The sequence below is a fragment of the Anguilla rostrata genome, chromosome 13 (assembly GCF_018555375.3).
Source record: "Anguilla rostrata isolate EN2019 chromosome 13, ASM1855537v3, whole genome shotgun sequence".
NCBI classification, from domain to species: domain Eukaryota; kingdom Metazoa; phylum Chordata; class Actinopteri; order Anguilliformes; family Anguillidae; genus Anguilla; species Anguilla rostrata.
The window spans coordinates 4572573-4600213 of NC_057945.1; the positions used below are offsets into that span (position 1 = coordinate 4572573).

At 45.8% G+C, this 27641-nt stretch overlaps 1 protein-coding gene across 2 annotated transcripts; it reads right to left on the reverse strand.

Annotated features, from left to right (window-relative positions):
• Positions 1 to 69: 69 nt before the first annotated feature.
• On the reverse strand, positions 70 to 27641 carry LOC135237329 (protein phosphatase 1 regulatory subunit 1A-like). 2 transcript variants are annotated; one of them, XM_064304399.1, is made up of 7 exons: positions 27148 to 27641; positions 17685 to 17745; positions 7104 to 7141; positions 6863 to 6926; positions 4302 to 4514; positions 2541 to 2675; positions 70 to 642 (listed from the first exon to the last, which is right to left on the reverse strand). In XM_064304399.1, exons 1-7 carry the CDS (start codon positions 27226 to 27228, stop codon positions 572 to 574), a joined length of 663 nt encoding a protein of 220 aa, XP_064160469.1. In that variant the 5' UTR covers positions 27229 to 27641; the 3' UTR covers positions 70 to 571. The 2 variants fall into 2 exon arrangements, with proteins under 2 accessions (XP_064160469.1, XP_064160468.1); XM_064304398.1 differs by having other exon boundaries at positions 70 to 645; positions 27148 to 27639.

The window sequence follows — 27641 nt, forward strand, 5'->3', positions numbered from 1 at the left end:
CTAGAGACGGCTCTGATTCGGATCACCAGACCCTAGAGACGGCTCTGATTCGGATCTGATTCGGAAAATGACAGTTAATGTGAAAATGCAGTCCTGAAACACACAGAAGGTCCTGCTTTATCTGGGATAAACTCAGGGGTGAAGGGAGGGGTCGTGGCCTTTTCATTTAATAGGGGTTGCCAGGCAACACTGGTCGTGGAGCGCCTGAGATGTTCCTGGATTTGATTTTGCTCCATCCAAACCCATAACGACATGTTAATTATCAGGGTTAATGAGCACAGGGGACCCTGTGCTGGAGGGCTATCATTCAGATGCTGAGCACTGAGGCTCAGACTCTTAATGATCCATCAAACTCTGATGATGAAGTGCAGATGCAACAAAAAAAACGGACATCTCTGGGGCTCCAGGACCAGGGCCGCTTGCCCCTGGGGTTAGAGAGAGGTGGAGGGCCTGGGGTTCGAGACTGTGGGGGAGCCAGAGAATCAACATTGGCTTCAGTCCGGAAAACATCACTGTCATCAACGGAAAATGTAAAAGAGAGAAAGCAGCGAGGTGTTCCTGCAGACGGTCCTCATTTCTCCTCCCTCTGCTGGTCCTTCTCCTCCTCGGCTAACGGGCTCACGCTAGACTCTGCTCTGGATGCTGCTGAGGAAACATAAGGGGGGGGGGTCAGTAAAAGGGGGCCCCCTGTTTCCCTCTGCTTGTGCCCAACCGTGATGGGGCGCTGGGAACAGAAGCGGCTCTGTTTGAGGACACTTAAAAAACTGAAACAGCGTGTGCCTCCTTTGCTGTGTCCTTTTAACCAATTACATTTTCTCATCTGGCATCATGCACAGTTTAACAACACTTCACTGCCAATGAGGATTTGTAGCGCATTGATAATTGCAGATATCAAGACGGGTGCTGCACCTGACCTGACAGACGGAGTCATTTAAAATCTTGATTTATTTATTAGCGCTTCCTGGCATTACAGAATTGGTACACTCATTGTCCATTGGACTGTGTTCATTTTTATGTGACATGCTGAAGACCGCATTGCCCGTTGGGCGCAATAAAACTTTGCTCTTGTTCTTCGCTCTCTCTAACGGTCAATTAAACTTTATCTGTATGGCCTTTTTTCAGAGATGCTGCCACAAGGCGCTTTACAGAGAAAACAAGAAATAGAAAAATTGGAACAGACTAAGCCTGAACCGCCAATAAACCAGCAAAGTAAAAAAAAAACTCCTAGTTGGATGGAAAAAGCACTGAAACAGCAGTGGAAAAACTCCACAGGAGGAATAGATCTCAGGAGGTACTGAGCTGCAGGGGGGCAGCCTGGCCTACTGCCAGACATTGGAGCTGAGCTGCAGGCTGCAGAGGGGCAGCCTGGCCTACTGTCACACACTGGAGCTGAGCTGCAGGGGGGCAGCCTGGCCTACTGCCAGACACTGGAGCTGAGCTGCAGAGGGGCAGCCTGGCCTACTGCCAGACACTGGAGCTGAGCTGCAGAGGAGCAGCCTGGCCTACTGTCAGGCACTGGAGCTGAGCTGCAGGCTGCAGAGGGGCAGCCTGGCCTACTGTCACACACTGGAGCTGAGCTGCAGGCTGCAGAGGAGCAGCCTGGCCTACTGTCAGGCACTGGAGCTGAGCTGCAGGCTGCAGAGGGGCAGCCTGGCCTACTGTCACACGCTGGAGCTGAGCTAACTGATAAAAGGGAGACTAATAACAGTTGCCGGGAGATTATAGCCCAGAAAATTAGCAAAGACGTGCATATAAATATTAAGTTCAGGAGAGCGACCATTCCACTCTCTTATCTGTCCTTGTCTTCTTGGTCTTTGCCTGACATGGAAATCGACTGATCTTTAAGGACATTCCGATCTGTTAAATGCTCCTCGGAAGAGCGAGGAGTGAGGAGGCTCCTGGAGGACGCTTCAGCGAGGAAACACATCCTTTGCAGAAGTCTTTTTTTGGAATGGGACAGGATGTACAGTTTAAACGATCGACATGTGGATCCATCTCTCCACATCTGCCACTGCAGTAACTGACGTGGCTTCAAACAGACCCCTGACTGAACGATGAATTTTCATTTGCCTAACACACTTTCCCTCGATTCCTCCGTCCTCAAATTCCTTCCTTGCGTCCTTTCCTTGCATCCTCAGTTGGGTGGAGCTAGGAAAGGACGCAAGGAAGAGATGCATGGAGGCAAAATAAGCCATTGGAATGAGCCCACGGAGTTCATATCACAGTGCTCTGTACTCCCTGCAAAATGGCCACTGCACTACATATCCCAGTGGCCAAAGCACAAAATTCATCTGGGCATTCATCTTTGAAAATAAAGCTTTCAGTACCTGAAAACTGCAGCGCTAAGCATTACTGCTGTCATTAAGCCCATTATATTTATTTCATTGGAAGATGAATAATCTCATTAAAGAATTATACTCTGATGCTGTAGAATATGCATGTGTACAGCAAAATGGCCGCTGAAGATGAATTGCAGTAAATTGAATTAGGTTAATTTCAGTACAGTTCAATTAATAGTGTAATGAGGACTGTTTTCTTACCTGCTGAGTCTTCTCTACCTGCGTCGGTGTGTTGTGTCGGCGTTTCCTTGGTTACGGCGGCAGAACTCACTTCCTCCTTGGGCGAATCGCACTCCGTCCCGCCAGTGGCCTCTAATAAGCTCTCCCTGGAAAACTCTTCAAAGAGCAACAGAGACAAGCATCCGTCACCATGCCGACACTGCGTGCACACCCCCCGCTTCCTGCCTGCTGGAGGCTCTGGGCTCCCAGGGAACGGGCCGCTGCAGTACAGGGAGCCGGGTTAGGGGGCGGGGCTTCTGACCCAAAGGGCCAATTTCTAAGAAAGAGAGTGTTGTTTGCTTTACGCTTGTGCAAGGTACTTAACCTCAATTGATTCCAAATATATCCGGCTGTGTAAATGGAGACTATTTAAAAATGTAAAACGTTGTATGAAATGGCAGTGACGGGAACCGGGGCATTGTCACAGGTCTCTATTCAATGAACAGACTGCATCCCATTCAAATGACACTCAATACTTCTTTATTCTGTTTCCATTGAATCGGAGAAGGGGGGGGGGGGCTTGTCCCTCAGCTGTCAATCACTGAATTTTGGCATTTAATTGCCTGTGATTTGTGTGTAGGCTGAACCATTGTCCACGAGACAAATCATTGGCAAACAGAAGCTGAACTTTAAATGAGACAATGACTGAATAGAGCTGGACCGATCTGCCGATGACTGGGTTCGCTCGAGTTTTTTTGTTGTTGTGTTTTGTTCGGTTGTTTTTTCTCTCGCCCTGAAACAGGAAGATTTAATCCCTGTTCTGCAGTGAAATTCTCCGGGGATGCTTAGCGATTCTCCAGAAGATCTCCAGGAGCGTAAATAAGAAAGCAGGAAACAGTAGACGGATAATAAGCCTGCTGCGGCCTAGATCTACGCTGTATAATCACACCGAGCAGTCCTTTCATCCTGCCATCCTGTTCACCGCATCTCCCCATGGCACTCTTCCTGCCAGGCCCCTCATTTGCATGGATTTGAATACCGGCCTTGGCAGACAGTCAGGCAGTCATGTGATTTTGCACAGTTAGTGATACTATGAGCTCTCAGATTCTTTGTTCACCAGTTGTGTGATTTTGCACGGTTAGTGATACTATGAGATCTTACATTCCTCGTTCACTAGTCGGGTGATTTTGCACGGTTAGTGATACTATGAGCTCTTACATTCCTCGTTCACTAGTCGGGTGATTTTGCACGGTTAGTGATACTATGAGCTCTCAGATTCTTTGTTCACCAGTTGTGTGATTTTGCACAGTTAGTGATACTATGAGCTCTCACATTCCTCGTTCACTAGTCCTGTGATTTTGCACGGTTAGTGATACTATGAGCTCTCACATTCCTCGTTCACTAGTCCTGTGATTTTGCACGGTTAGTGATACTATGAGCTCTCACATTCCTCGTTCACTAGTCCTGTGATGTTACACGGTTAGTGATACTATGAGCTCTCACATTCCTCGTTCACTAGTCCTGTGATTTTGCATGGTTAGTGGTACTATGAGCTCTCAGATTCTTTGTTCACCAGTTGGCACTCTCTTCCCTGGTTTGCGTGGTTAAGATTGTGGCCGTTGGCTGACTGGTAGACAGCCGTGTGGTAGACAGCCGGCTCTCTGACCCCCTCCCAGTGCCCCGCCTCCACGTGGTAAACGGCCCAATCGGCTCTCTGACCCCCTCCCAGTGCCCCGCCTCCACGTGGTAAACGGCCCATTCGGCTCTCTGACCCCCTCCCAGTGCCCCGCCCCTCTTCCTCACCCTCCATCTGGCAGCGGAGTTTCTCGAAGGCCTCGGCGGTGGCCTGAGCTTCGGCGTTCCAGCCCTCCTCATCCTCCGGGAGCTCGTCCCCGGCCGGGGCGGAGTCCGGGCTGGGCCGGTCCGACAGGCAGCTCTCCGAGGAGCAGTCGTCCCCCCCGCCGCCCCCGCCCTGCTGCTGACAGTACAGGTGGTGCTCCACCAGGAACTGCAGCTCTTCAGAAGGGGGTGGGGGTGGGGTGGGGTGGGGGTAGGGATGGGACAATTAGAAATAGACTTGCACAACCACCACAGAACAAGAGGACCCAACACTGCTGGGGGACAAATCCAGCTCAGCTCAGTCACTTTAAGTAATGACCTGAGCTTAAAGCTGAAAGGGCATTTGGCCATTCTTCAAATCATTGATCGAATTTAAATAAATGTACTTAATCGAGTGAATTACTTGTTTTTAATTGTTTTAAATTTATGATCTGAGGTACGAATCGAACAAATAGAACCGCTTCTGCCCGGGGCCACCTTCAGTATGGCTTCTCCTTTTGTCAAATCTCGTCAATAAATCAAATAGTTTAGTTTTTGGCTGGACAGCAACAGCGGGGCCAGCCCTACAAACGTGAATGTCTGTGACTGAGTGACAGAGTGACTGAGTGAGTGATGAAGTTACACCATTGGTCGGCCGGATCACGTGTGTTAGGTCCAACCATATACTAGGTTTTGACCTGGTCTTGTTTTACATGATGTATCATTTATACAGGACCTAGCTGACATGTGCTTTTCTGATAAAGAAATCCATCGATTCAGTTTACAAAGGGAGTACGCGAAACAGAGTCATCTCCTGGCTGTTTCCATTGAGAATCAGAGCAAGTGTTTTACTGTACGTGCAACTATAAACTTCATAATAGCTTTGGCAGTATTTATCACTGTACTATTCCACCTAAAGACTCCCCTTCAGGGATGATTTTCAAAAATTGAGGGACAGAATTAAAATTTCTAACTTCAGTTGGATATACAGAAACACAGCATCTGGTCCAGAAACACAGCATCCAGACCAGAAACACAGCATCCGGTCCAGAAACACAGCATCCGGACCAGAACCACAGCATCCGGACCAGAACCACAGCATCCGGTCCAGAAACACAGAATCCGGACCAGAACCACAGCATCCAGTCCAGAAACACAGCATCCAGACCAGAAACACAGCATCCGGACCAGAACCACAGCATCGGCACCAGAACCACAGCATCCGGTCCAGAAACACAGAATCCGGACCAGAACCACAGCATCCAGTCCAGAAACACAGCATCCAGACCAGAAACACAGCATCCGGACCAGAACCACAGCATCGGCACCAGAACCACAGCACCCGGTCCAGAAACACAGCATCCGGACCAGAACCACATATTTTAAGGACAGTTTCTTTCTGCAGGTCAACCAAATGCTAAATGCGCAATGGACTCTGGACTCCCACTGTTTGCACTTATTATTATTTGCACTTTAAATCCACAGAATTTTATTAACTTTGACTTTTATATGCATTATTATGTTTTGTATTACAGTTTGTCTTTTTATGTTACTATACTGTCTATGATTTGTTCACGGTTTCTTCGTTTATGTTTGTAGCAGAGAAGGATGCTTGTGAGTAAAGCATTTCGCTAATTTAAGCACCTGTGTTTTTAACACAATAATAAACAATAAACCTTTACCTTGGCCTCGAGGGAACAACCCAAGCTGTCCTGTAGCCTCTTCTCACTGTATGCTGCACACAAGAGTTATGGCGCTCGTCTGCTAGTTTACATGCTGTTACTTTGGCGAGGCAAGCTCTTTTAAACGAGAAAACCCAGAAGCAGACTGAACCAAGGTCAGGACTCAGAGAGGGAAGTCGAAGTAAAGGCATTTCTTTTCCCACCCTGGGATTTAACATTGTCCACCTGCCCACAGGCGCCCCCAGGTCAGCTGAGGGCTGGGATCCGTTCTAGTACACTACGGGTATTTGTAGACATCTAAATGAAAGCTCATCTTCTGAATTCATTGAACTGAAACAGGGTTTACCCGTGACTCTGCTAGTATGTTGCTCCTGCAAAATATGTGCACCCAGTCGACCATTTCACTTCTTTCTGTATGCAATTAGCTTTCCGGGCTCCCGGTTGTGCTAGGCACCGGATTTCATTTTTCGGATTCATTCTGAAACATAGGGGGCGCCACTGCACCCAGTACAAGCACCATAGCTGCATAATGCGCTCGCAGAGGGACACATTTTCAAAACTCATCACAAACATAGTCATGGATGTTCCCAAACACCTGTTCATATTCATTACTTCTCTCTGGCCCTTGTTTGTAATGTGCTGTTAAATTAAGCAGGCAGTTACGGGGACTCAGTGACTGTACGGTTCCATGCTGAGACAGCTAGCAGCAGGAAGCCCGGAAGAAAATGGAGTCTCGGTGGAATTTGGTGGAGAATTTAAAAATAAGCAACTCTGCTGCTGTGGAAGGTTGGCATCATGTGAGAATCTGATTGGTCCGGGGCTTGCAACACTGTGACATCACAATGGTCTCTCATGTCACTGTACCTTTCATTGTGGGCGTGCCTCGTGCGCCCTTCCGTCGTTGCCGGGGAGAGTTCAGCAATGCTGCCTGGCAACATAAGCAGGATTTAAGAGAACAGATTAGCACAATCAGTCAGTAAAAATGTAATTATAATTATAAAGCACTGTCACACACATTAATATAGTAACGCTATCCATTCTAATGGAGAGTCCATTTTTATTCTCTTAAAAATGGCGACGGCGATACGGAAACGCAGTCGATCACCTTGTATAACTGGTTTGGCAGTCGGTCTTCATCAATTTCTGCAACAGAGCAGAGATGTAAGATTTTATTCATAGCATTTAAGAGCACAATCCATATTTACCAATGGCATATAGACACAAATTGAAGGGCTTGTGTGCATAAATGCATGCTCACGCTTGCACAAAAGGACACAAACACACACACACACACATTTTGGGTAGTTATGCACTGTCCTGCTTAGCTGCAGAGAGATAGAAATGGGAGAATGTATAATTCAGACAAGCGCTACAGTCAGCAGCATCGGTGACGCGGCGCGGCGGCTAAAACAGAACCGGGGCTCGCCGGAAAACGGACACGCACCTCGGACCCGAAAAAGGCCCTCGGTCAGCCCCCATCGGAACCCGAGCCACCGGAGTCGACAGAGAAAGAGAAGGAGAGGAGAGCGAGGGAGGAAGGCAGCGATCAATCAGACCGCAGTGAAACCGTGGAACCCCGATCAATTCTAAGTGCGCTCACTTCACCTCCCTCTCTGGTCCTTTAAACTTTTTCTAGGGCACCACCTCGTTGCCTGGCAACCTAAACATCCCCAGACACGGAGGGCTGTGTGTGTGTGTGTGTGTGTGTGTGTGCTGTGCCAGGCGTGTGTGATGAGTGTGCGTCTCTTCCGTCTCTCTGCTGCACCACATGCAGCAAAAAAAAAAACATCAGCTGTGCATTTGCACGCATGAAAAGACATTTAACATTAACCCAGCACCTTTTCACAAATCCTGCATTTAACATTAACCCAGCACCTTTTCACAAATCCTGAATTTAAGATTAACCCAGCACCTTTTCACAAATCCTGAATTTAACATTAACCCAGCACCTTTACACAAATCCTGAATTTAACATTATCCCAGCACCTTTACACAAATCCTGAATTTAACATTAACCCAGCACCTTTTCACAAATACTGAATTTAACATTAACCCAGCACCTTTTCACAAATCCTGAATTTACCATTAACCCAGCACCTTTTCACAAATCCTGAATTTAACATTAACCCAGCACCTTTTCACAAATCCTGCCTTGAACATTAACCCAGCACCTTTTCACAGATTCTGCATTTCGAATACCTCCTTGTTTTCTTTACCATTTTCATACATATTAAAGCTCTGCCATATGCTAACCTTCATACCAAAATCCAGTGTGACTATATTTTACATACTGCCTAGTCTGACAACAAACATTTACCCTAGTTTGCTGAATCAAAACTGACAGGCATTTCATACATTTATAAAACTAAATTCCATATTAATAGTGTCACACTCCCTCAAATTACAGAGTCCATTGTGTGAAAACTAGGAACTAGGGATGAAATAAAATAGAATAAAAGTTGGCCAGCCCTGCTCTGGCTGTTGAATGAGGTGTTCTTTGTTCGGTTTGGAGTGAAAACCTACAGGATGATAAATCTCCAGGAGCAGGGTTGGGCAGCCCTGGTCTAGCTGTGGAATGAGGTGTGCTTTGTTAGGGTTGGAGTGAAACCTACAGGACGGTAGATCTGCAGGAGCAGGGTTCGCATTAGTCCACATACAGGGCAATCATCACACATGAGCCTTATTTTACCACTATATTGTCTGTGCAGAAAGTGATTCTGCATTATTCTTAATCAATAACAATCCATCCAGCCAGATTGCAAGTTTTACACGTTGCAAATGAGAGCGTTACTGGCAAGTAGCAAAAAAAAAAAAGAATAAAAAAGAGGATGTGTATAGTTTAAACCACTGTACAATACATCACATTGACAATTCAAATTCATGAAGGACTACGAGAAGGCACTGTAGGGCGTACGAGGCGTTGTTTATTATTTCCTAATTGACCGCTATTATAGAAAGCCAAGGGCTCTCCTTCATCATCTGACGTATACTGGACTTCTTCACGCACAATTTGCCATGGAGCACATTTGTGTTTTGTTTCCCAGAAAGCTTATCTCAGGCCAGGAATGTTCCGGAATGTTCCGGAGAGTGACGCAGGCCTTTCCGCTCCGCCAGTGAGGCCACCCATGGCCCCGAAACGCTACCTTCAGGGGGCCGCGGAGTTCTGACGTCAAAAGCGTGAAATTGTGCAAATTGTTGATTGGGGTTGGGGGCTAATTTTTTGGAATTTTTTTTTTTTTGGGGAGGGGGGGGGCGGATTCAAACCTGAAAGCCCCCTTGGATACGTCTCTGCCGAGAAGCGATTGTGCTTCGTTTATCAGTCAACACCTTTGCTACGGTACCCCTGACCTCTCCTTGTGGTCAGACCGCAAATGTTTCGAAACACCGGCCATCTCAAGAGGAAACGTTGTTCAGGTGAACTCAAAACACTGTTCATGTAAACTCAAAGTGCTATTCAGGTCAACTCAACGCACTGTTCAGGTGAATTCAACGCACTGTTCAGGTAAACTGAACGCGCTGATCAGGTGAACTCGACACTGTTCAGGTAAACTCAGAACACTGTTCAGGTAAACTCAAAGCGCTTTTCAGGTAAACTCAACACTGTTCAGGTAAACTCAAAGGGCTATTCAGGTCAACTCAACGCACTGTTCAGGTAAATTCAATGCACTGTTCAGGTAAACTCAGAACACTGTTCAGGTAAACTCAAAGCGCTTTTCAGGTAAACTCAATGCACTGTTCAGGTGAACTCAACGCTGTTTAGGTGAACTCAGTGTGCTGTCCTTAGAGCCCTTAAAATGGCTTTGTTTCTGATTCTGTGCCAGACACTGTGGCCGCTTAATAGACATCATTCGGTTGAGTGGATGCATAGCTGATCACAGGTCACTGTGTGTGCAGCTGTAGATGTGCAATTAGATTGTACATTTAACAAAATGTTAATTCCACCTGGAAGCCTTTTCTTTCCAAGCTGTCGCATTGCTGCAGAGCAGACGCCTCATTTAAGGCGACAGAACCTCAAATTCCCCTCTAAATCGACCTTGAGTTTCAGGAGCTGGTGTAAATGAATGAGGAGGCTCTGATTCTTGGCATGGAAGTAGAAACGGGCTTGGAGTGATAGTTATCCAAGCATGCCAAGGGCATCCTTTGCTTTTCAGGTAAAATATTTATTCTCTGCTTAAAGGGGTCGGTTATGAAGCACCACAGCTTCGTCTTCAGGGCAGCGGACCGTGAAAGAGATGCTGTCAATATTGATCCCTCTTCACTTAAACTGCGGAGGACAAGGCCGACAGCTCATCCATCAGTCAATATGGAGAGGTAATAACACACAGAGGCTGTACTGAAATAGCCTACCACACATTAAACTCAGCACACGCTAGTGGAGGGAGGGAGGAGAGAGGAGGGGGAAGGAGGAAGATGAGAACTTTAACCAATCATGACTCACTCCCTGTTTCTGGTTCTTTTCCAAAGCCGACATTCAATGATGCAGTTAATAGGCTGAACAGCCAATGCCAGAAGTTATTCCAAATTTGGTTTTGTGATAACACTTTTTTTTTATTATCATGCATTGTGCAGGCAGTTGTTTAAATTCACAGATCATTTTAAACATCTGCTCGAATTCATGTTCATGAATAGGGATCAATTTTTGTTTGAAGGCCATTATTGTCTATTGTGCTTGGGGCTTATATGACACACAGTTAGCGCAGGGGTTTACTTGTATCGTTAAAACAAAATGTAACTTGATTACATCTTTATAATTAACATTCTCTGAAGTTAGAAGAAGAAAGACGATATCCTCATTTAAAATTAAGAGGAAGATTTGGGAGTACTGCCCTGCGGACCATTCAGACATGTGTTAAGCTTGTTAATCAAGCAAAAACTGACGAGTTCAAAGGTAAGATTTCTGCCCCTGATGTAGGAGCCAGCTGGGGGTGGTGGTGGGGGATGAGGGTGGGGGGTGGGGGGTGAAGATGGGGGTGGGGGTGGGGGGTGGTGATGGGGGTGAGGGTCGGGCTGTGTGGGCCTTGGTGCCTAGGAGAGAGAGAGGCGGGGCTGTGTGATCCGCAGTGTTGAATAATGTAGTGCCTGTCTTCCTGGGCTGCTCTGCGGAAACATCTCCCAACCCCCCCTCCCCCTCCCCTTCCACACCCCCCCCCCACCCTTTACTTCCTTTCCCCCCCTGTGTCAGGTTCCTCTCTTTCTCTCTCTCTCTCATTATTTCACCATTTTATTCCACCCCTCTGTTCCTCTGATCTTCTGTGCCAGATTCAGTAGGGATTGAGGGGGCTGATATGAAGGCCTGTACCAGCCTTAGGCAGGGGACTCTGTACCCCAGTATCAAACACACACATACACACTGGTGCACGCACACACACACACACACACACACTGGTGTACACACACAAAAACACTCACACATTGGTGTGCACACACAGGCACGCTCTCAGATGCAAGTGTAAACACAAACTCACAAACATGTACACACATGTATGCCCACACACTACAAACTGCACAAGCCTGTCTTACTGCTAAACCACGTCAGATTTTCCACATGATGCGCTGTGCTTATTCAAATAATGCATTTAATTCTGTTTTACTTCTATTTTTTTTTTTTACAAACTGCTAGCCTTTTCGATCATCCTTTGTGACACAGCAGGAAGGGTCCGACCGGAAATTTCATCTGTTTCACTGATTGGTAGAAAAAGAAAGAGCACGGAACAGGAGAAAAACACGTCCCCATAAATAACGCAGTTATAAATAACACAGTCACCTACCCAGAGTGAGTCAGCAGCCCCGCTCGTGGGCCTCAGATATCACCACCTATCGCGATACCGTCACAATTACAGCACTGCCAAGAGCGAACGGAAGCTCCCCAGTGACTCACCGCAGACCACGACTGGAAAGACAGCAGTGAGGAAGAGGAGGATGAGGAGGAGGAAAGTGAGTGATTCTCACTCTTCTTACGCTGTTCTTTTAAAGAAACACAGGCCTTCTGCCTGCTGTACCGCATATCTTTTTTCTCCTGGTTCAGAAACGGGTACTGAGACAGGGTACAGAGGGCTCTAAAGCAGGGAATCAAAGCCTATTTATGGGTAAAAATCCACCCCACCCTACGGCCCGCGCCACACAGTCTCCCGCTCACATGGTTTCTCTAATCTCAGACACACAAGGGGCGGGGCCACCAGGTCAGAGGTGCCTAATGAGCACGCCCAGACGGGAGAGTAAAATAACAGACCCCGTTCGCACGGACTCCATTGGGCTTTTAAACCCACACAAGTTCTGCTGCCTGAACGCAATCATCATCTGTCCTTCCACTCAGATTCAAAAGCAGGTGTTGTTCTTTCTTCTTGGCAAACGCCGTCTGCTGAGTCCTGCAATCACTAAAATTAGCTCACCAGCCCGTGAAGGGAAAAAACACACATTTGCGGTTTTTTGCCAGTGGAAGTTAGGAACAAACTTTGCTTGTATTCATTCATATTTATAGTCCTTTGTGCACAGTTTTCTAGTTAAACGCGTTCGCCGTCCTGCTCGTACTGTAAACGCCCTTGTGCAGTTCACACACGGACTCTGACGCTTAGTTTCTCTGGCAGCAAACTGGCTCAGACATTCTGTCCTGCTGCAGCAGTACAGACAGAAAGCCTCATTCAGCCAAGCAGAGCTCTGCATGTTGCTGATTATTAAAGGGCCCACAGACTCATATGGGCTGGTACCCAGACTGACTGAAGAGTGGCATTAACACTTCACAATAAGGTTCTAACCTTAACCTACCTCAAGCTAATACATTCACTAACACGAGTTAAAACATTAACCAACACGAGTTAAAACATTAACCAACACGAGTTAATACATTAACTAACATTAGTTAAAACATTAACCAACACGAGTTAAAACATTAACTAACAAGAGCTAATACATTTATTAACATGAGTTAAAACATTAACTAGCATGAGTTAAAACATTACCCAACACAAGTTAAAACATTAACTAGCATGAGTTAATACATTCACTAACATTAGTTAATACATTAACTAGCATGAGTTAATACACTCACTAACATTAGTTAATAAATGAGTTAATACATTCACTAACATAAGTTAACTAGCACGAGTTACTACATTAACTAACATGAGTTAATATTTTGACTAACACATGCTAATACATTACCTAGCACAAGTTAATACATTAACTAACAGGAGTTAATACATTAACCAACATGATAAACATTCACTTACACATGCTAATACATTACCTAGCACAAGTTAATACATTAACCAACACAAGCTAACATTAACTATCACAAGTTAATACATTAACTAACCTGAACAAATAATTGGCTAATCATTTATTCATGTTAACTAAGCCATTAGCAAAGGTGGAAGAGCTGGAAGTTGAGTACAACAGGCTTTCTTTCGGATTTTAGGCGTTTTCCTGCGCTGAAATGTCTTAGACAGGCTGCCTAAGCAGCCTATCGGCGAAATAGCACAAAAAGCCTTAAAAAAAACACCCAGGAAACAATTACAAATGGTCCGTGTATTTGTTGGTACAATCTGGTCATGCATGATTCCACATTTCAAGTTTTTTTAAAGTTTTGACTGTTTTTGATTTTACATGCAATCGTTGGCAATCTTTCTATGCCAAGTCGGTTTGCTAAAGTCCGCATCAAAGTTTGGCAAATTGTTACACTGCATAATTTTAATTTAGTCCGGTTAGTTTAACTTTCACATTCCATTGATTCAAGCACACCGATTTGTAAATAAAGCGAATTGTGTGTACACGTGAGAGTAGGATGACCGGTGAGAAATTTGGTGGGATTCCAGTTTTCAGGCATGTATTCACCTTAAGTTATAGGAAAATTATAGAGAATCTGCTAAACTGTATAAAAGAATGCGACGGTAGATAGAGAGTGGAGCCACTGCTTGCCACTCAGGAACTGCCCACCTTCCTAATTCTGTGCATTTTTTTTTTTTTTTTGTCTTTATAGTCCAATTGGCTGCTCATGTCTGAGGCATCTGTCGACTTTTAATGTATTTTCATTGATCATAATGTGATGTAATTGCACATAATTCCATTAAAGTATGTGAAATATGCGATAATGGTTTATGCTAATTTGCGATCTCATTAGGATGGAATGAATGGGAAATGGTTTGATATTTGGTAATTCTATGCAAATATCAGAATTATGCAATAATCCATTATGCTATGGCATAGATTCTACTGTATTATCATTAACCTACACTGTTATTACCTATATGTGCAGATTGGAGTGAGAAAAAAAAATCTGAAAACTCTTTTATGTTGTTACAAGGTACAAGTAACACCAGAGACAAAAAAGGATGGTGCAAGCATTCTTTGAGTGAATCCTTAAAAATAATTAAAATGCATTAATGTGGCATTTGTATGGGGTTCATATTGGAGTCCTTGTGAGCCTGGAGCGCTCCGATCAATTTGGGCCTTGGTCTTGGCCTCCTGGGACAAGTTCTGCCCCTTTGGCTCTGACTCCCATCCTTAAGTTAACCTGGCCTCTCACGTATCGCTCGTAACTGATCTGGGGGAAACAGGAGTAGGCCCCAAGATGTAGACCGTTCTCAGACTCGGCTCAGGTGGTAAAGTAACCAGCCCCCCTGGGTCCACTTGGACAGCACGGAGGGTGTGGTGGACTGGGGCTACAGGCCTTAAATGGTGACTAGCACCACTCACACACCAGACCATTCTGCACTACACACGTGAATCTGACCACCCAAAAAAACTTTGAAATTCATCACCCCCCAAAATTGTTGCGTTTTTGAAAATAATTATTATTAAAAATATTTTTTTTATAAAACGATTAATCAAGAAAAAGATCTAAGCTTGGATTAGACTGATTAAAATGATCTAATACCCTGTAAACATTTCTTAACTTGACCCAAATTAAATCTTATTAGCCTAAAAACTTAGATGTTTAAACCCCAATTAGACTTAAAATAATGAAAGAAAATTACTTTAAATTCTTCATTTTAACCTAAAAATTGATCATCCCAGAGGGGAAACAAATTTTTTTTTTAAAAACCTTCAGGGGACTAGCAAGATGTGATAGCGAAACTCAAATTTCTCGTGAGGCCCCTAGCTCAGTTGGACATGGGACACAAGTCTAGACTTGATCACCCCCAGCTGGCCGCCTCGGAGGAGGGTGTATATTCAGACCTCGGTCGTATGTAAAACCTACAAAACTAAAATACATTTCTAGGAGTTATAAAACCAAAATGAACCAAAGATCCTTGTCCAATAACAAAACTAAAGCTAAACCTTGGAACCAAAACTAAACAAACTAAAAATGCCTTAGAAAATGAAAACAAACAAAAATCCTTCAATACAAATGTAAAAAACCTTTTGGTTAGGACCCTCGGCTCCACACAAATCCAGCCTCTATCTATTTGGATGGTTACGATGAGGTTGGATAGGAAGGCTAGCGATACCACAACCTCTGAGGATGACCTGCCTATTGAAAGGTGACTAGAAAAGACTGTGGGGTTATTTGCTGTTCTCGTTAAGTTTGAAATGCACTGGTACAGGATCTCTTGCTGTCGCAGTGGGGTATCGGTAAGAATACACAGTCCAACATCCAGTTTATATTTTAATGACATACACAACAACAGCAGCATACCCCAAGGTTGATATTATATTTGAGGGTGTGATTTTAGGGTTGTTTTCCGAGTGTGTGGTTTCAGAGTGTGGTTACAGGGTGTGTGATTACTGGGTGTGGTTGCAGGGTGTGTGGTTTTAGGGTGTGGTTACAAGGTGTGTGATTTCAAGGTGTATGGTTTTAGAGTGTGGTTACAAGGTGTGTGATTTCGGGGTGTGTGGTTACAGGGTGTGTGGTTTCAGGGTGTGGTTTCAGAGTGTGGTTACAAGGTGTGTGGTTTCAGGGTGTGTGGTTTAAGGGTGTGGTTACAAGGTGTGTGATTTTGGGGTGTGTGATTACAGGGTGTGTGGTTTCAGGGTGTGGTTACAAGGTGTGTGGTTTCAGGGTGTGTGGTTTTAGGGTGTGGTTACAAGGTGTGTGATTTCGGGGTGTGTGGTTACAAGGTGTGTGGTTTCAGGGTGTGTGGTTTTGGGGTGTGTGGTTACTGGGTGTGTCGTTTTAGGGTGTGGTTACAAGGTGTGTGGTTACAGCATTATGGGCTTAGAAAAGCATGAAATCATGAGACAAAAATATCAAACCTTAACGCCTAATAACTGCGCCCAGAATTCTGAGGGACAAAAATAAAATGCATTTCAATTCATATGGTAATTCCAAATACCACTATTCCCGCAGAATGATGCCTTACAGTGTGTTAATCCTTAGTGTGTTAACAATTGGCCATGTTAGGGATTACTTCCTTCAGTATTTGCTGTCAGTATATGAAACATTACTTGTGATTACCCAAAGGGAACAACTCTTTTTTCAGGTAAGTTAATGTGTAAACTCACTTTAGTTAATGGAACACTTATTGTAAAGTGTTACATGAGTCGTTCTGTCATTTTTTTGTATTTATCAGTGATGCAAAGTTTTGTACTGGAAAAAGTGCAAAGATGGGCAACTAAACTGAATCTTGCTATGAGCAAGTCACAAGGAAAGACTTACGACAGTTAGACACTCTTCAAGCTGAGAAAGGGAAGGCTTTTACATTTATTAAAGAGATTTACAACATGAACTACAAAAGATTTTTAGGGTTGACTTCTGCAAAAAGAATATGCGGCTTAGGTGTAAATGGGTTAAATGGAAATGGTGCACAAATATGACTTGTCACTGTGTGTTACAGGTTGCCAGGTCAATCCAAGGTATGTTTTGTCAGGTCATGCAGTCGAGACAGAGGGGTCTGAAGATAAATGAGGAGCCTAGAAGGACTGAATGGTCTGTTCTCATTGTCATATACTCTCATGTGAAATCAGAAATTACCCGTCGTTCGGATGAGACGTTAAACCGAGGTCCTGACTCTCTGTGGTCACTAATCCCATGACACTTATCGCTAAGAGTAGGGGGTTCCCCGGTGTCCTGGCCAAATCCCAGATCTGGCTCTCGCAAACTTGCCACCAAAATCATCCCCAGACTTAATTGGCTTAATGAATGTTCTCTCCCTCTCCACCTTCGCTAATGTGTGGTGAGCGTTCTGGCGCAAATTGGCTGCCGTGCATCACCCAGGTGGATGCTACACATTGGTGGTGGGTGAGGTGAGTTCCCCTTCACTGTCAAGCGCTTTGAGCATTTGGAAAAGTGCTATATAAATGTAATTATTAATAATAATAATAATAATAATAATAATAATAATAATAATAATACTGAAGACTTTCAATAAAATTAAACGCTAGAGTTGCTGAGGCACATGGAAGCTGAATGAAAACTATGGTTATGGATCCATGTGAGTCACGCACATATGGATGCTTTAAATACCGTGTGATATGAAAAGCTGCCGCATGATTGGTTGCCTGCTGGGCAGGGTTCTGGAACATTCCAGGGAAACCGTAAGAGAGACACGCACTGTGCGTGCCCCCAAACGGCGGTTTCCCTCACAATGACGGCGTTCTTTTTCGAATTCGCATGACTCCTGTTCATAACTCCAACACGCACGTGCCCTACCGAGTGCGTTATTTCTGTTTTTTCAGACGCACCATTCACCATAACCAATCGTAACCTGAGGGTGCGTGGAACAGAGAGGGACAGACAGGTGAGAGGTACCTGGTGAGGACTGATCGCTGGACGCCACGAGCGTGGCGGGAGTGGGCCGTCGTCTTCTGATCTGCGGGGAAGGAAACGCAGAAACAGCTCCGTCACTGACTGATGACTAATACTGACATGACTAATACTGAACTCCATAAGGATCCCATGTGCAATCCGCCATGACTGTGGATCCATTGCTTGCCGTTTCTTTAAATATCAGCTGTGAACGGACCACCAGTGGTGTAGCCAGAATTCCTTTCGGTGGGGGTGTATGGGTAGGGTGGGGTGGGGTGGGGTTCGGGGTGGGGGTGGGGGGGCAGGGGGGGTTATGTTACGAGTGGGGAAGGGGGTTGAAATTTCATACCAAACTGACAAAGTCTGGAACAAATGAAATATCATCTTATATGTGTAGTTGGGTGGGGGGGGGGGGCGGCACTTTTACATAATTGACAAACATCTCCAGTATTTTGGGGAGGGGGGCCCACAAACCCTTCTCCCTTTGCTACATCTCTGCTTTTTGCTGCAAAGCAAACTGCAGGTCAGGTGCTTTCAGTTTCAGGTGCTTTTCATCATAAACAGAAGTGATGGAGCTGTGTATCACATGCGTGTAACTCAGGTGTGTAACACATGGGACCTGCAGCTCACACTGGGCAACACAACAGCCAATCATAACTCTCACTCTGGGCAACGCAATAGCCAATCATAACTCTCACTCTGGGAAACACAATAGCCAATCATAACTCTCACTCTGGGCAACACAATAGCCAATCATAACTCTCACTCTGGGCAACAATATAGCCAATTGAAACGTTCTCTCTCCCTGGGAAATACGATAGAGAGAATCACTGCACTGGGTCTTTTCATGAATGGCCATTAACTCACTGCAAACAACCCTGTGTTCTGTGACCACTTGCACATGAATGCAGTCTAAAAGATCTAAGAGAGCAACACACACACACACTTAAAACACTGCATGCAGTCTAAAAGATGTAACACAGCAACACACACACACACACACAGATAAAACACTGCATGCAGTGTAAAAGATTTAACACAACAACACAAACACACACACAAACACACATGTGTGCACACACAATCTCATGCACACAAACATACATACACACACGCACACACACACATTCCTCCATAGAGAGCATGTATTGAGCTAATAAAATCATATGGGTGTTTCTTGTACAAAATTCCAGTTCTAAAGTAATGACTGCACGAACTTAACAAATTGTTATCCTAATTCAAATTCTGCCCTTTCTCTCCCTCCTTCACTCCCTCCCTCCTTCTCTCTCTCTGAGAACTTCACTGTTTGTGTGGGTATTCGTTCACATAGGCCCCTTAATGAGGCTAATTGAGTATTCAGAGTTAAGGGCGTCTCATTTGTTGCCAGATCATGACTGTGGAGAGCGGGGGCTGGGAATCCCAAACAGTCTGCTTCAGTCTCCATGTGAGTAGCTCTGCTTGCTCTTATCAAATGCATTATGGGTACTGGAGCACACTGCTCCAGGGTGGGTGACAGGCTGGCTGTTTTTCTTCTAAAAAGTACAAGACAAACAGGAAATAGGAGCAGCAAGCAGAGCGAGAAAAACAGCACTGCACTCATTCACCAATACAGTCTCAAAATTTAACTCCAATCCTGGAGCGGCCGCAAAGTCTACAGGTTTAACTCCAGTCCTGGAGGGGGCGCTGTGTCTGCAGGTTTAACTCCAGTCCTGCAGGGGGTGCAGCGTCTGCAGGTTTAACCCCAGTCCTGGAGGGCCACAGTGTCTGCAGGTTTAACTCCAGTCCTGGAGGGCCACAGTGTCTGCAGGTTTAACTCCAGTCCTGGAGGGGCACAGTGTCTGCAGGTTTATTTTACATTAAGCTGCTAATTTAGATGATGGAAACCAGGTTTGTGGCTTCAGCGACTTAAATTGAGCACTTAAGTGCTGATACACAGCAGATTATGTGGCCCTTCAGGGTATCACAAAGCAGGGTTACTGAGTTAGCTGGATAACAGCTCTGAGTAAAAGCCACAACCCTCCCAAATCAGGAACATGAATTGAAGTAAAAAGAGCTGTTCCAGGTTTTATTCAGTGCAGTCATCCAGCTAACTCAGTAATCCTGTTTCATGAAATACCCCCAAAGGAGTTTCAGATCCTTTCAAGATTTTCCGAAGTGCCCGTGGAGTGGGGGGTGGGGGGTAGGGGAGGCAGGGGCATAGCCGTCATGAAGACAATGGGAACGCCAGCCAAGCCCCTGGACTCTCTCTCTCTCCTTCTCTCTCTCTCTCCTCTCTCTCTCTCTCCCTCTCTCCTCTCTCTCTCTCTCTCTCACAGACACACACACACATACACACACTGTCATACCAACACCCCCACCCACCCTCTGGACCCTGCATATTCCACAGTAAGAAATGGGAGAATCCCAAGAACAAGGTCAGACAGCATTTAAATTAGTATATTTTAATCCCTTTTAATTGCATTTTAATTGAGTTAAACCCAGAAAGTTGGGGTCCGATATAAAGGAACATATACAATGCAGGATAATACACACAAGCAATCCGGAGGTGGACAGGAGCATCTGTGTGTTCACCTTCCTCACAGCATACCTGACTGTGAAGTGTGTTTACCTGAGCGTGGCTCTGCTGTAGGCTGTACCTCCTGCAAACAACCTGCACCTCCACCACTTTGATTTTACCTTATAGTTCATCTGGGAGGATTCTTAAATTTTGTAACGAAGTACTTTTCGGAGTACTTTTTTTTTTTGTTTGTTTTGCCCATCCTTAACCATGAGCGTAGGGGAAAGTCATTTTGGACGCGGCGTTGCTAAGCGAAGTCCAGATTTGCTGAGGGAATGTGCCCTGATAATGAGCCTTTCATACCCCGTGTAGATCTGTTTGTGAGCTTGAAGTGGAAAAAAAAAACGCCAGTAAGTGTTTGGAGAGTAATCTAGGGGCGAATGTTTAGCCGGGCGTGCCGTGACGAGCATAATTACAGTGGACGGCGGCCCCCAAAAGCCGATTTGTAAATGCGCGGCACGGTGCGCCGGTCTGTCTGGGCTGGGGGGGTCTCTCTGGGTTTGGTGTTCTCACAGAAACACCGCAGGGACGTTTTAAATGGCTCACTCTACCAGCGCCAGGCAGTGCAGTCATACGAGCACCACAAAACAGACCTGAGTCAAATCATTTAGACCTGTAGGCAGTGGCCAAATTCCTGTGGATTACTTACTGTTTTAAAGCAAACATATCAATATGATTCTTTCATATTATTGGAATTTTTAAATTTTTTGTAACTTGTTTTTGTTCAGAGTTTTGCAGGAGGGTGACAAGCATTTCAAACATATAACTGACCCAGGTCTTTATATGATCCAGCTTTAGCTCCTCCCACTGAAAAACACCTGATAAGGTGAGATATCTGTGGTTTAAAACGCTTTAAACATCCCTCTGAATCCATCAGCACTCAGAAACTGGGAATATGTGATGGTTCAGATCCGTGACAATCCTCTAAATAGGGTTGCCAGATGTTTGGCTTTGGACTGGAATGTCCAGTTTCCAAATAATTTGTACAGGTCTGGTTTGTGTGCTCAACTAGATAAATGTCAAGTCTGAATAATTGATTGGAATTTGACCGTTAGTTTGTGAATTTCTTCTGTGTCCACAGTTTTCACACTTGACAGCCCCGTCCTCACCCCTCAAACCCCCCCCAAACCCCCCAAACCCCCTGGTCCATGATCGGTTCCGACAGCCTCCCGCCCCCCGGTCCTCGATTGGTTCTGACAGTGTATGTGTGCACCTGCGTGCGTGATGATGATGTCTGGTTTTGACCGGTTGTAAATCTGGCAACCCTACCCGCAAATCCATTCTTAGTCATGTGATCAGACCTCCTGACACGCCTCCTGATCTGCTCTCGGACCACAGAGTAGCGTAACGGTTAGGGAACTGGGCTTGTATGACTGTCTCGTTAACTTAACACTGCAATTGTCTCTTGCAGTGTAATCATTACGCACGTCCCTATAAATGGCATTCTGCTGTGTAAAAATGCTAGAAGTTTGCTGCAAGTCCATATGCGGATATAGACTGCCTTCTCACAATGCCAGTACATTAACAGGATTCAATCACTGTCTTTTTTTTTGTGTTCACCTCACTGCTACTCCCCTTACTCTCAGCCTGTCCTATAAAATAGGAATGAACAAGGCTTGTTTTTCAAAGTAAATCACGTGCATAGTAAATATAGATATCAGAATGCACTTTTTTTCAGCCAGGGACTTAAAGGGTATTTATTCATTTATTAAAATTAAAATGAAAAAAAAAAATGCCATAGTTGTATGCAGACATATTAATGTTGGGTTTTGGGGTTATTCGGGGTTCCTCTTTGGGCTTTGGCCTTTGTCAGCAGACAAAATAAATGCTGTATTTAATTTTTTCTCGTGTTTTCAGTGGAACAGGAATCAGCTTTGAGCTTCACCGGCGGAGGTACAGGCTCCGCCCCCTTTCCTCTCATTTTCCCTCCGAAACGTGAGGCTGTCTTAACTGACGAAGGAGAGGCTTCAGCACCGCCTCGTCCGTTCCACAAATGGCCCGTGCGCTCCAGAGCGTGAGCATGCCCTGCTCCGTCGTGCGTTTGAAACAGAAAACCAGAATTCAGCAGGACAGAGACGCGGTGTCAGGTAAAAAAAAATAAGATGAGAAAGCAGGGCAAAAATACGATGCCCTTCACCGAACAGGATGTACAAACTGTGCTGACTGTGAAAATGCTCTTTTCCTGTTCTCCTTTGCAACTATGAATATAATTGTTATATACTGTATAATGAATATAGTGTGTTTTTGACAGTCAGGGTTATCTGTTCAGCCATTAGAAAATTGTTCTGGAGTCCTAGCTCTCTAGTCCATGAAGATAGCCCGGGTGTGGTAATGAAGAGAGTGGGAGGACTTGTCGAGCGTGCTCTGACAGCTGGTCGTTTCTGCGGTCCTGTGCCATTGGCTGTTAATCGGAGCCAGAGAGAAAAAAAAAAAAGATCCACGATCACTTTCACAAGGCGATGTGTTTGTCACTGCCTGTGTTCTGGCAAAGACTGTAGACCCCGCAATCTCAGATAAGATGAATATCTTTCAAGATTTCCAAGTACTAGAAGGCATATAGCTTAGCAGAGCTGGAGGTCAGATCCATTTCACTTCAGCCAGTCCAGAAAAAAATAATTAAAATTCAGTTCCCTCGCTGAATATTGCCCATAGAAGTCTTCAGTTAATGAACTGAATATCAATTCAGTTCCTGAACAGGCTAAATTGAAATGGATTGAGCCCAACATTGCTGCCTACATATGTAAAATTCGGTCTCCTGCACAGATATTTTGCATAATTGAGACGGATATTTCCATGGCGATGTTTGCGATTGTGTTCGAGGAGCATGCTGGGAAGGTAATTTTGTGAAAGTTCAGCTCTCCAGAGACGCGGTGACAGTTGAAGGACAGCATGGGGTGATCCTGCCAGAGCGTGACTGAAGACACTCCTGTGACGGGTTCCACTGCAGTCTGAACCGCAGTTTCGCCGTCAGTACCTCCACACAGGGCGATGGTCAGTACCTCCACACAGGGCGATGGTCAGTACCTCCACACAGGGCGATGGTCAGTACCTCCACACGGGGCGGTGGTCAGTACCTCCACACGGGGCGATGGTCAGTACCTCCACACGGGGAGAACTTCAGTACCTCCACACGGGGCGATGGTCAGTACCTCTACATGGAGCGATGGTCAGTACCTCTACACGGAGCGCCTGATTGGTGGACCTAACCAGTGGCGCTGCCTGATTGGTGGAGGCAGCCAATGTAGTATCCTGATTGGTGGCCTGAGCCAATGGAGCAGCCTGATTGGTGGACCGAGACAATGGAACAGCCTGATTGGTCGACCCATCCAATGTCAGAGATTCAATCAGCTGATCTAAGGTTTATACACAAACATACAAACACATGCATGCACAAGCATAGCTTGTAACACACCCACACTCGCATGCACACACACACACACACACACACACACTATGAGACAGGCCCTCATATCTTAATTAATCTTTCTTAATTAAACCCGAAAGCTGGACTCATTACAGGTCTATTTAATTCACCCATTAGGCTTAAAATAGCCCCTCCCCCTCCCCCATCACCCGGCTCACATCTGTCAAGCCCAAATTTTGTCTTGTCCCTGTAGGTGTCAGAATCACAGGGGTCCAATCAGAGCTGTGGACCTGCTCTGACCAAAATACTGGCAGGGGTCTGAGGACGATGTCGAAGAGCTCTGTTTGGTGTCAGCAAAATGTCCTGTGTGTGATAGCTGTTTCTGTGTGTGATAGCTGTTTCTGATGTGTTTGTAGTAAGCTGTTCTTGTGTGATAGATGTTTCTGTGTGATAGGTTCTGTGGGATAGCTGTTTGTGAGTGAGCTTTTCGTGTGTGATAGCTGTTTCTGTGGGATGTGTTCGCGTGAATAGCTGTTTCTGTGGGTGCGTTTCTGTATGTGATGTCTTTCTCTGTGTCTGTTAACTTTCTGTGTGTGATAGCTGTTTCTGTGAGTGATGCCGTTTTCTGTATGTGATGTCTTTTTCTGTGTTTGTTAACTTTCTGTGTGTGATAGCTGTTTCTGTGAACGGTAGCTGTTTCTGTGTGTGTGATAGTTGTTTCTGTGTGTGTGATAGTTGTTTCTGTGTGTGTGATAGCTCTTTCTGTGAGTGATAGGTGTTTCTGTGTGTGTTCGCTCATTCTGTGAGTGATAGCTGTTTCTGTGTGTGTGACAGCTGTTTCTGTGTGTGTTAGCTCATTCTGTGAGTGATAGCTGTTTCTGTGGGTGATGCGTTTCTGTTTTGTGTAGCTCTTCTGTGTGTTAGCTGTTCTGTGTGTGATAGCTGTTTCTGTGAGTGATGCCGTTTTCTGTATGTGATAGTTGTTTCTGTGTGTGATGCCTTTTTCTGTGTGTGATAGCTGTTTCTGTGTGTGTGATAGCTGTTTCTGTGTGTGATAGCTGTTTCTGTGTGTGTGATAGCTGTTTCTGTGTGTGATAGCTGTTTCTGTGTGTGTGATAGCTGTTTCTGTGTGTGATAGCTGTTTCTGTGAGTGATAGCTGTTTCTGTGTGTGTGATAGCTGTTTCTGTGTGTGATAGCTGTTTCTGTGTGTGTTAGCTCATTCTGTGTGTGATAGCTGTTTCTGTGTGTGATAGCTGTTTCTGTGTGTGTTAGCTCATTCTGTGTGTGATAGCTGTTTCTGTGTGTGTTAGCTCATTCTGTGTGTGATAGCTGTTTCTGTGTGTGATAGCTGTTTCTGTGAGTGATAGCTGTTTCTGTGTGTGTGATAGGTGTTTCTGTGAGTGATAGCTGTTTCTGTGTGTGTTAGCTCATTCTGCGTTCAATAGCTTTTGAGTGCCTCAGAACAAATAATTCTGATCATGACAAATAGACAGTGCAGAAATTAGCTTGAATTAATTCAGAATTCTGTGCAGTTGTATGTACACCTGCTCCTTAATGACTTCCTTAAAACACGCTACTGCTGTTGCGAGCTGAAATCACACATTTTGGAGATGACAGAAGGATCCAGGCCACAGCGAGAAAGCTTAAAATCACAGCCCTTTCCCCCGTCTCCCTCGATTCTCCATCACGAATGCGCCTCGTCCTTTCAGTTCCATCCAATGCAGAAAAACTGGATGTTTCTGTGTCCTCTCTCTCCGTCCCAGCATCTCGTCAGGATGTGAGGGCTACTGTCCCAGCATCCCGTCAGGATGTGAGGGCTACTGTCCCAGCATCCCGTCCGGATGTGGTCTCTATAATCCCAGCATCTCGTCAGGATGTGAGAGGTGCCGTCCCATCATCCCAACAGGATGTGAGAGGTGCCGTCCCATCATCCCATCAGGATGTGAGAGTTACTGTCCCTGCATCCCGTCCGGATGTGGTCTCTATAATCCCAGCATCTCGTCAGGATGTGAGAGGTGCCGTCCCATCATCCCAACAGGATGTGAGAGGTGCCGTCCCATCATCCCATCAGGATGTGAGAGTTACTGTCCCTGCATCCCGTCCGGATGTGGTCTCTATAATCCCAGCATCTCATCAGGATGTGAGAGGTACTGTGCCAGCATCTCGTCAGGATGTGAGAGGTGCCGTCCCATCATCCCATCAGGATGTGAGAGGTACCATCCCAGCATCCCGTCCTTCATTGGGTGTAAGAGAAAGCCTCAGAGTCTGCTCTGGATGTGAGTGCCCTGCGGATGCATATCGGTAACAACACCTGGTCCCCCAGGGATATCTCTACACTGAGAGACTAACTTAACTAAGGGTAACCAAGCCCTGAGAGTGTGTGTGTGGGTGTGTGTGTGTGTGTGGGTGTGTGAGTCTGTGTGTGGGTGTGCATATTTGTGTGTGTGTGTGTGTGTGTACATGCCTGTGTGTGTGCATTTCCGTGTGTGTGTGTGCGTGTGTGTGTGCATGTGTGTGTGTGTGTGTGTGAGTGAGTCTGTGTGTGCGCGTGTGTGTGTTTGTGTGTGCGTGTGTGTGTGCATGTGCATGTGTGTGTGTGTGTGTGTGTGTGTGTGAGTGTGTGTGCATGTGTATGTGCGTGTGTGTGTGAGTCTGTGTGTGCATGTGTGTGTGAGTGTGTGTGTGAATCTGTGCGTGCGTGTGTGTGCATGTGTGCGTGTGTGTGTGCATGTGTGTATGTGCGTGTGTGTGTGTATGTGCGCATGTGTGTGTGTGTGTGTGCTGTGTGTGCGTGCGTGTTTGTGTCTATGCATGTGCGTGCATGTGTGTGTGTGAGTCTCTGTGTGTGTGTTTTTGTGTAGATGTGTGAGTCTGTGTGTGTGTGTGTTTGTGTGTGATTGTGTGCGTGTATTTCTGTGTGTGCGTGTGTGTGTTTCTGTGTGCGCATGTGTGTGTGAGTCTGTGTATGTGTGTGCGTGTGAGTCTGTTTGTGCATGTGTGTGTTTCTGTGTGAGTGTTTCTCCCACCAGACAAAGGGAGAAAGAGAGAATGAGTGAGAAGATAAAAAAAGAGGTTTTTCTGCCCTAAATGGCTGTGCTGCCCCAATACAACTGTGCATCACCTGAGAATAACTGAAACTGCGCATCTTTAACAGCCAGATATGTCTTTGTCCTTATTCATTTTCTATAACACCCAAATCCGACTTGCAAATTTTTAGAGAAATCTTCAATTTGTACAGGATCTCTCAGCATCTTCACAACAAAATAGGTCCAGCCCCAGGCAGCTACACTCCTCGAACAATACCGGCTGCACATGATCACGAGAATGCTTTTGGATCCTTCAGCAGCTGCCGATAGCGGACACCTCTTCAGTCACATTCAACAGCAGCGTAAATGAAAATGACAGTGCGTGCGGTATCAGGGGCTAACACACAACAGCTGGATTTCACGCGGTGATGTACCGCACTCTAGTAGGGATGCTACATTCACAACAGCCCCCTGCCCCCCCCCCCCATCCCCCCCATCCCCCCCATCCCATGGCTCACCTGCTCTGCTGCCTCTGGATCCAGGTGAGAGTCCAACAGCGGCACAGTGAACTGGATCTTGCGGGGGCTGCCGGTGTCCATGACGATGCCACCGGGGATGAGAGCGCGGGAGAGAGAGGGGGGTGTGGGGGGAGATGGACGGAGGGGCCGTTTAAGGAAGGGGTGTTCTTAGGGGGGGGTGGGGCAGGTAGGGGGCGGGGGTCGGAATACAGCACAGTCACAGTCGTCCTGAAAATCCTCTACTCCTCCGGTCTCCTCAACGTCGCCTTTTCTCCTTCTCCCTCTCGGTTTCTCCGCCTGTTTCTCTGTCTTTCTGTATCCTTCTCACTCTCCCTCGCGTGCCCTCTGTTCTGGTCCTCCGTCTCTCTCTCTCTCTCTCTCTCTTATTCCCTCTCTCTTTTCCTCTGTCCCTGTGTCTGCTCTCACAGCTTGATGCAAGGACACTCTTGCTCTCAACACCTCTCTCTCTGTCTCGTGTTTCTCTCTCCCTCCCT

Coding starts and splice junctions, on each gene's coding strand:
- LOC135237329 (XM_064304398.1), bottom strand. CDS start 27,228: ATGGACACCGGCAGCCCCCGCAAGATCCAGTTCACTGTGCCGCTGTTG. Junction 6,927..7,103: donor TGCCAAACCAGTTATACAAG/GTGATCGACTGC, acceptor TTATGTTGCCAG/GCAGCATTGCTGAACTCTCC. Junction 646..2,540: donor AGGTAGAGAAGACTCAGCAG/GTAAGAAAACAG, acceptor ATGTTTCCTCAG/CAGCATCCAGAGCAGAGTCT.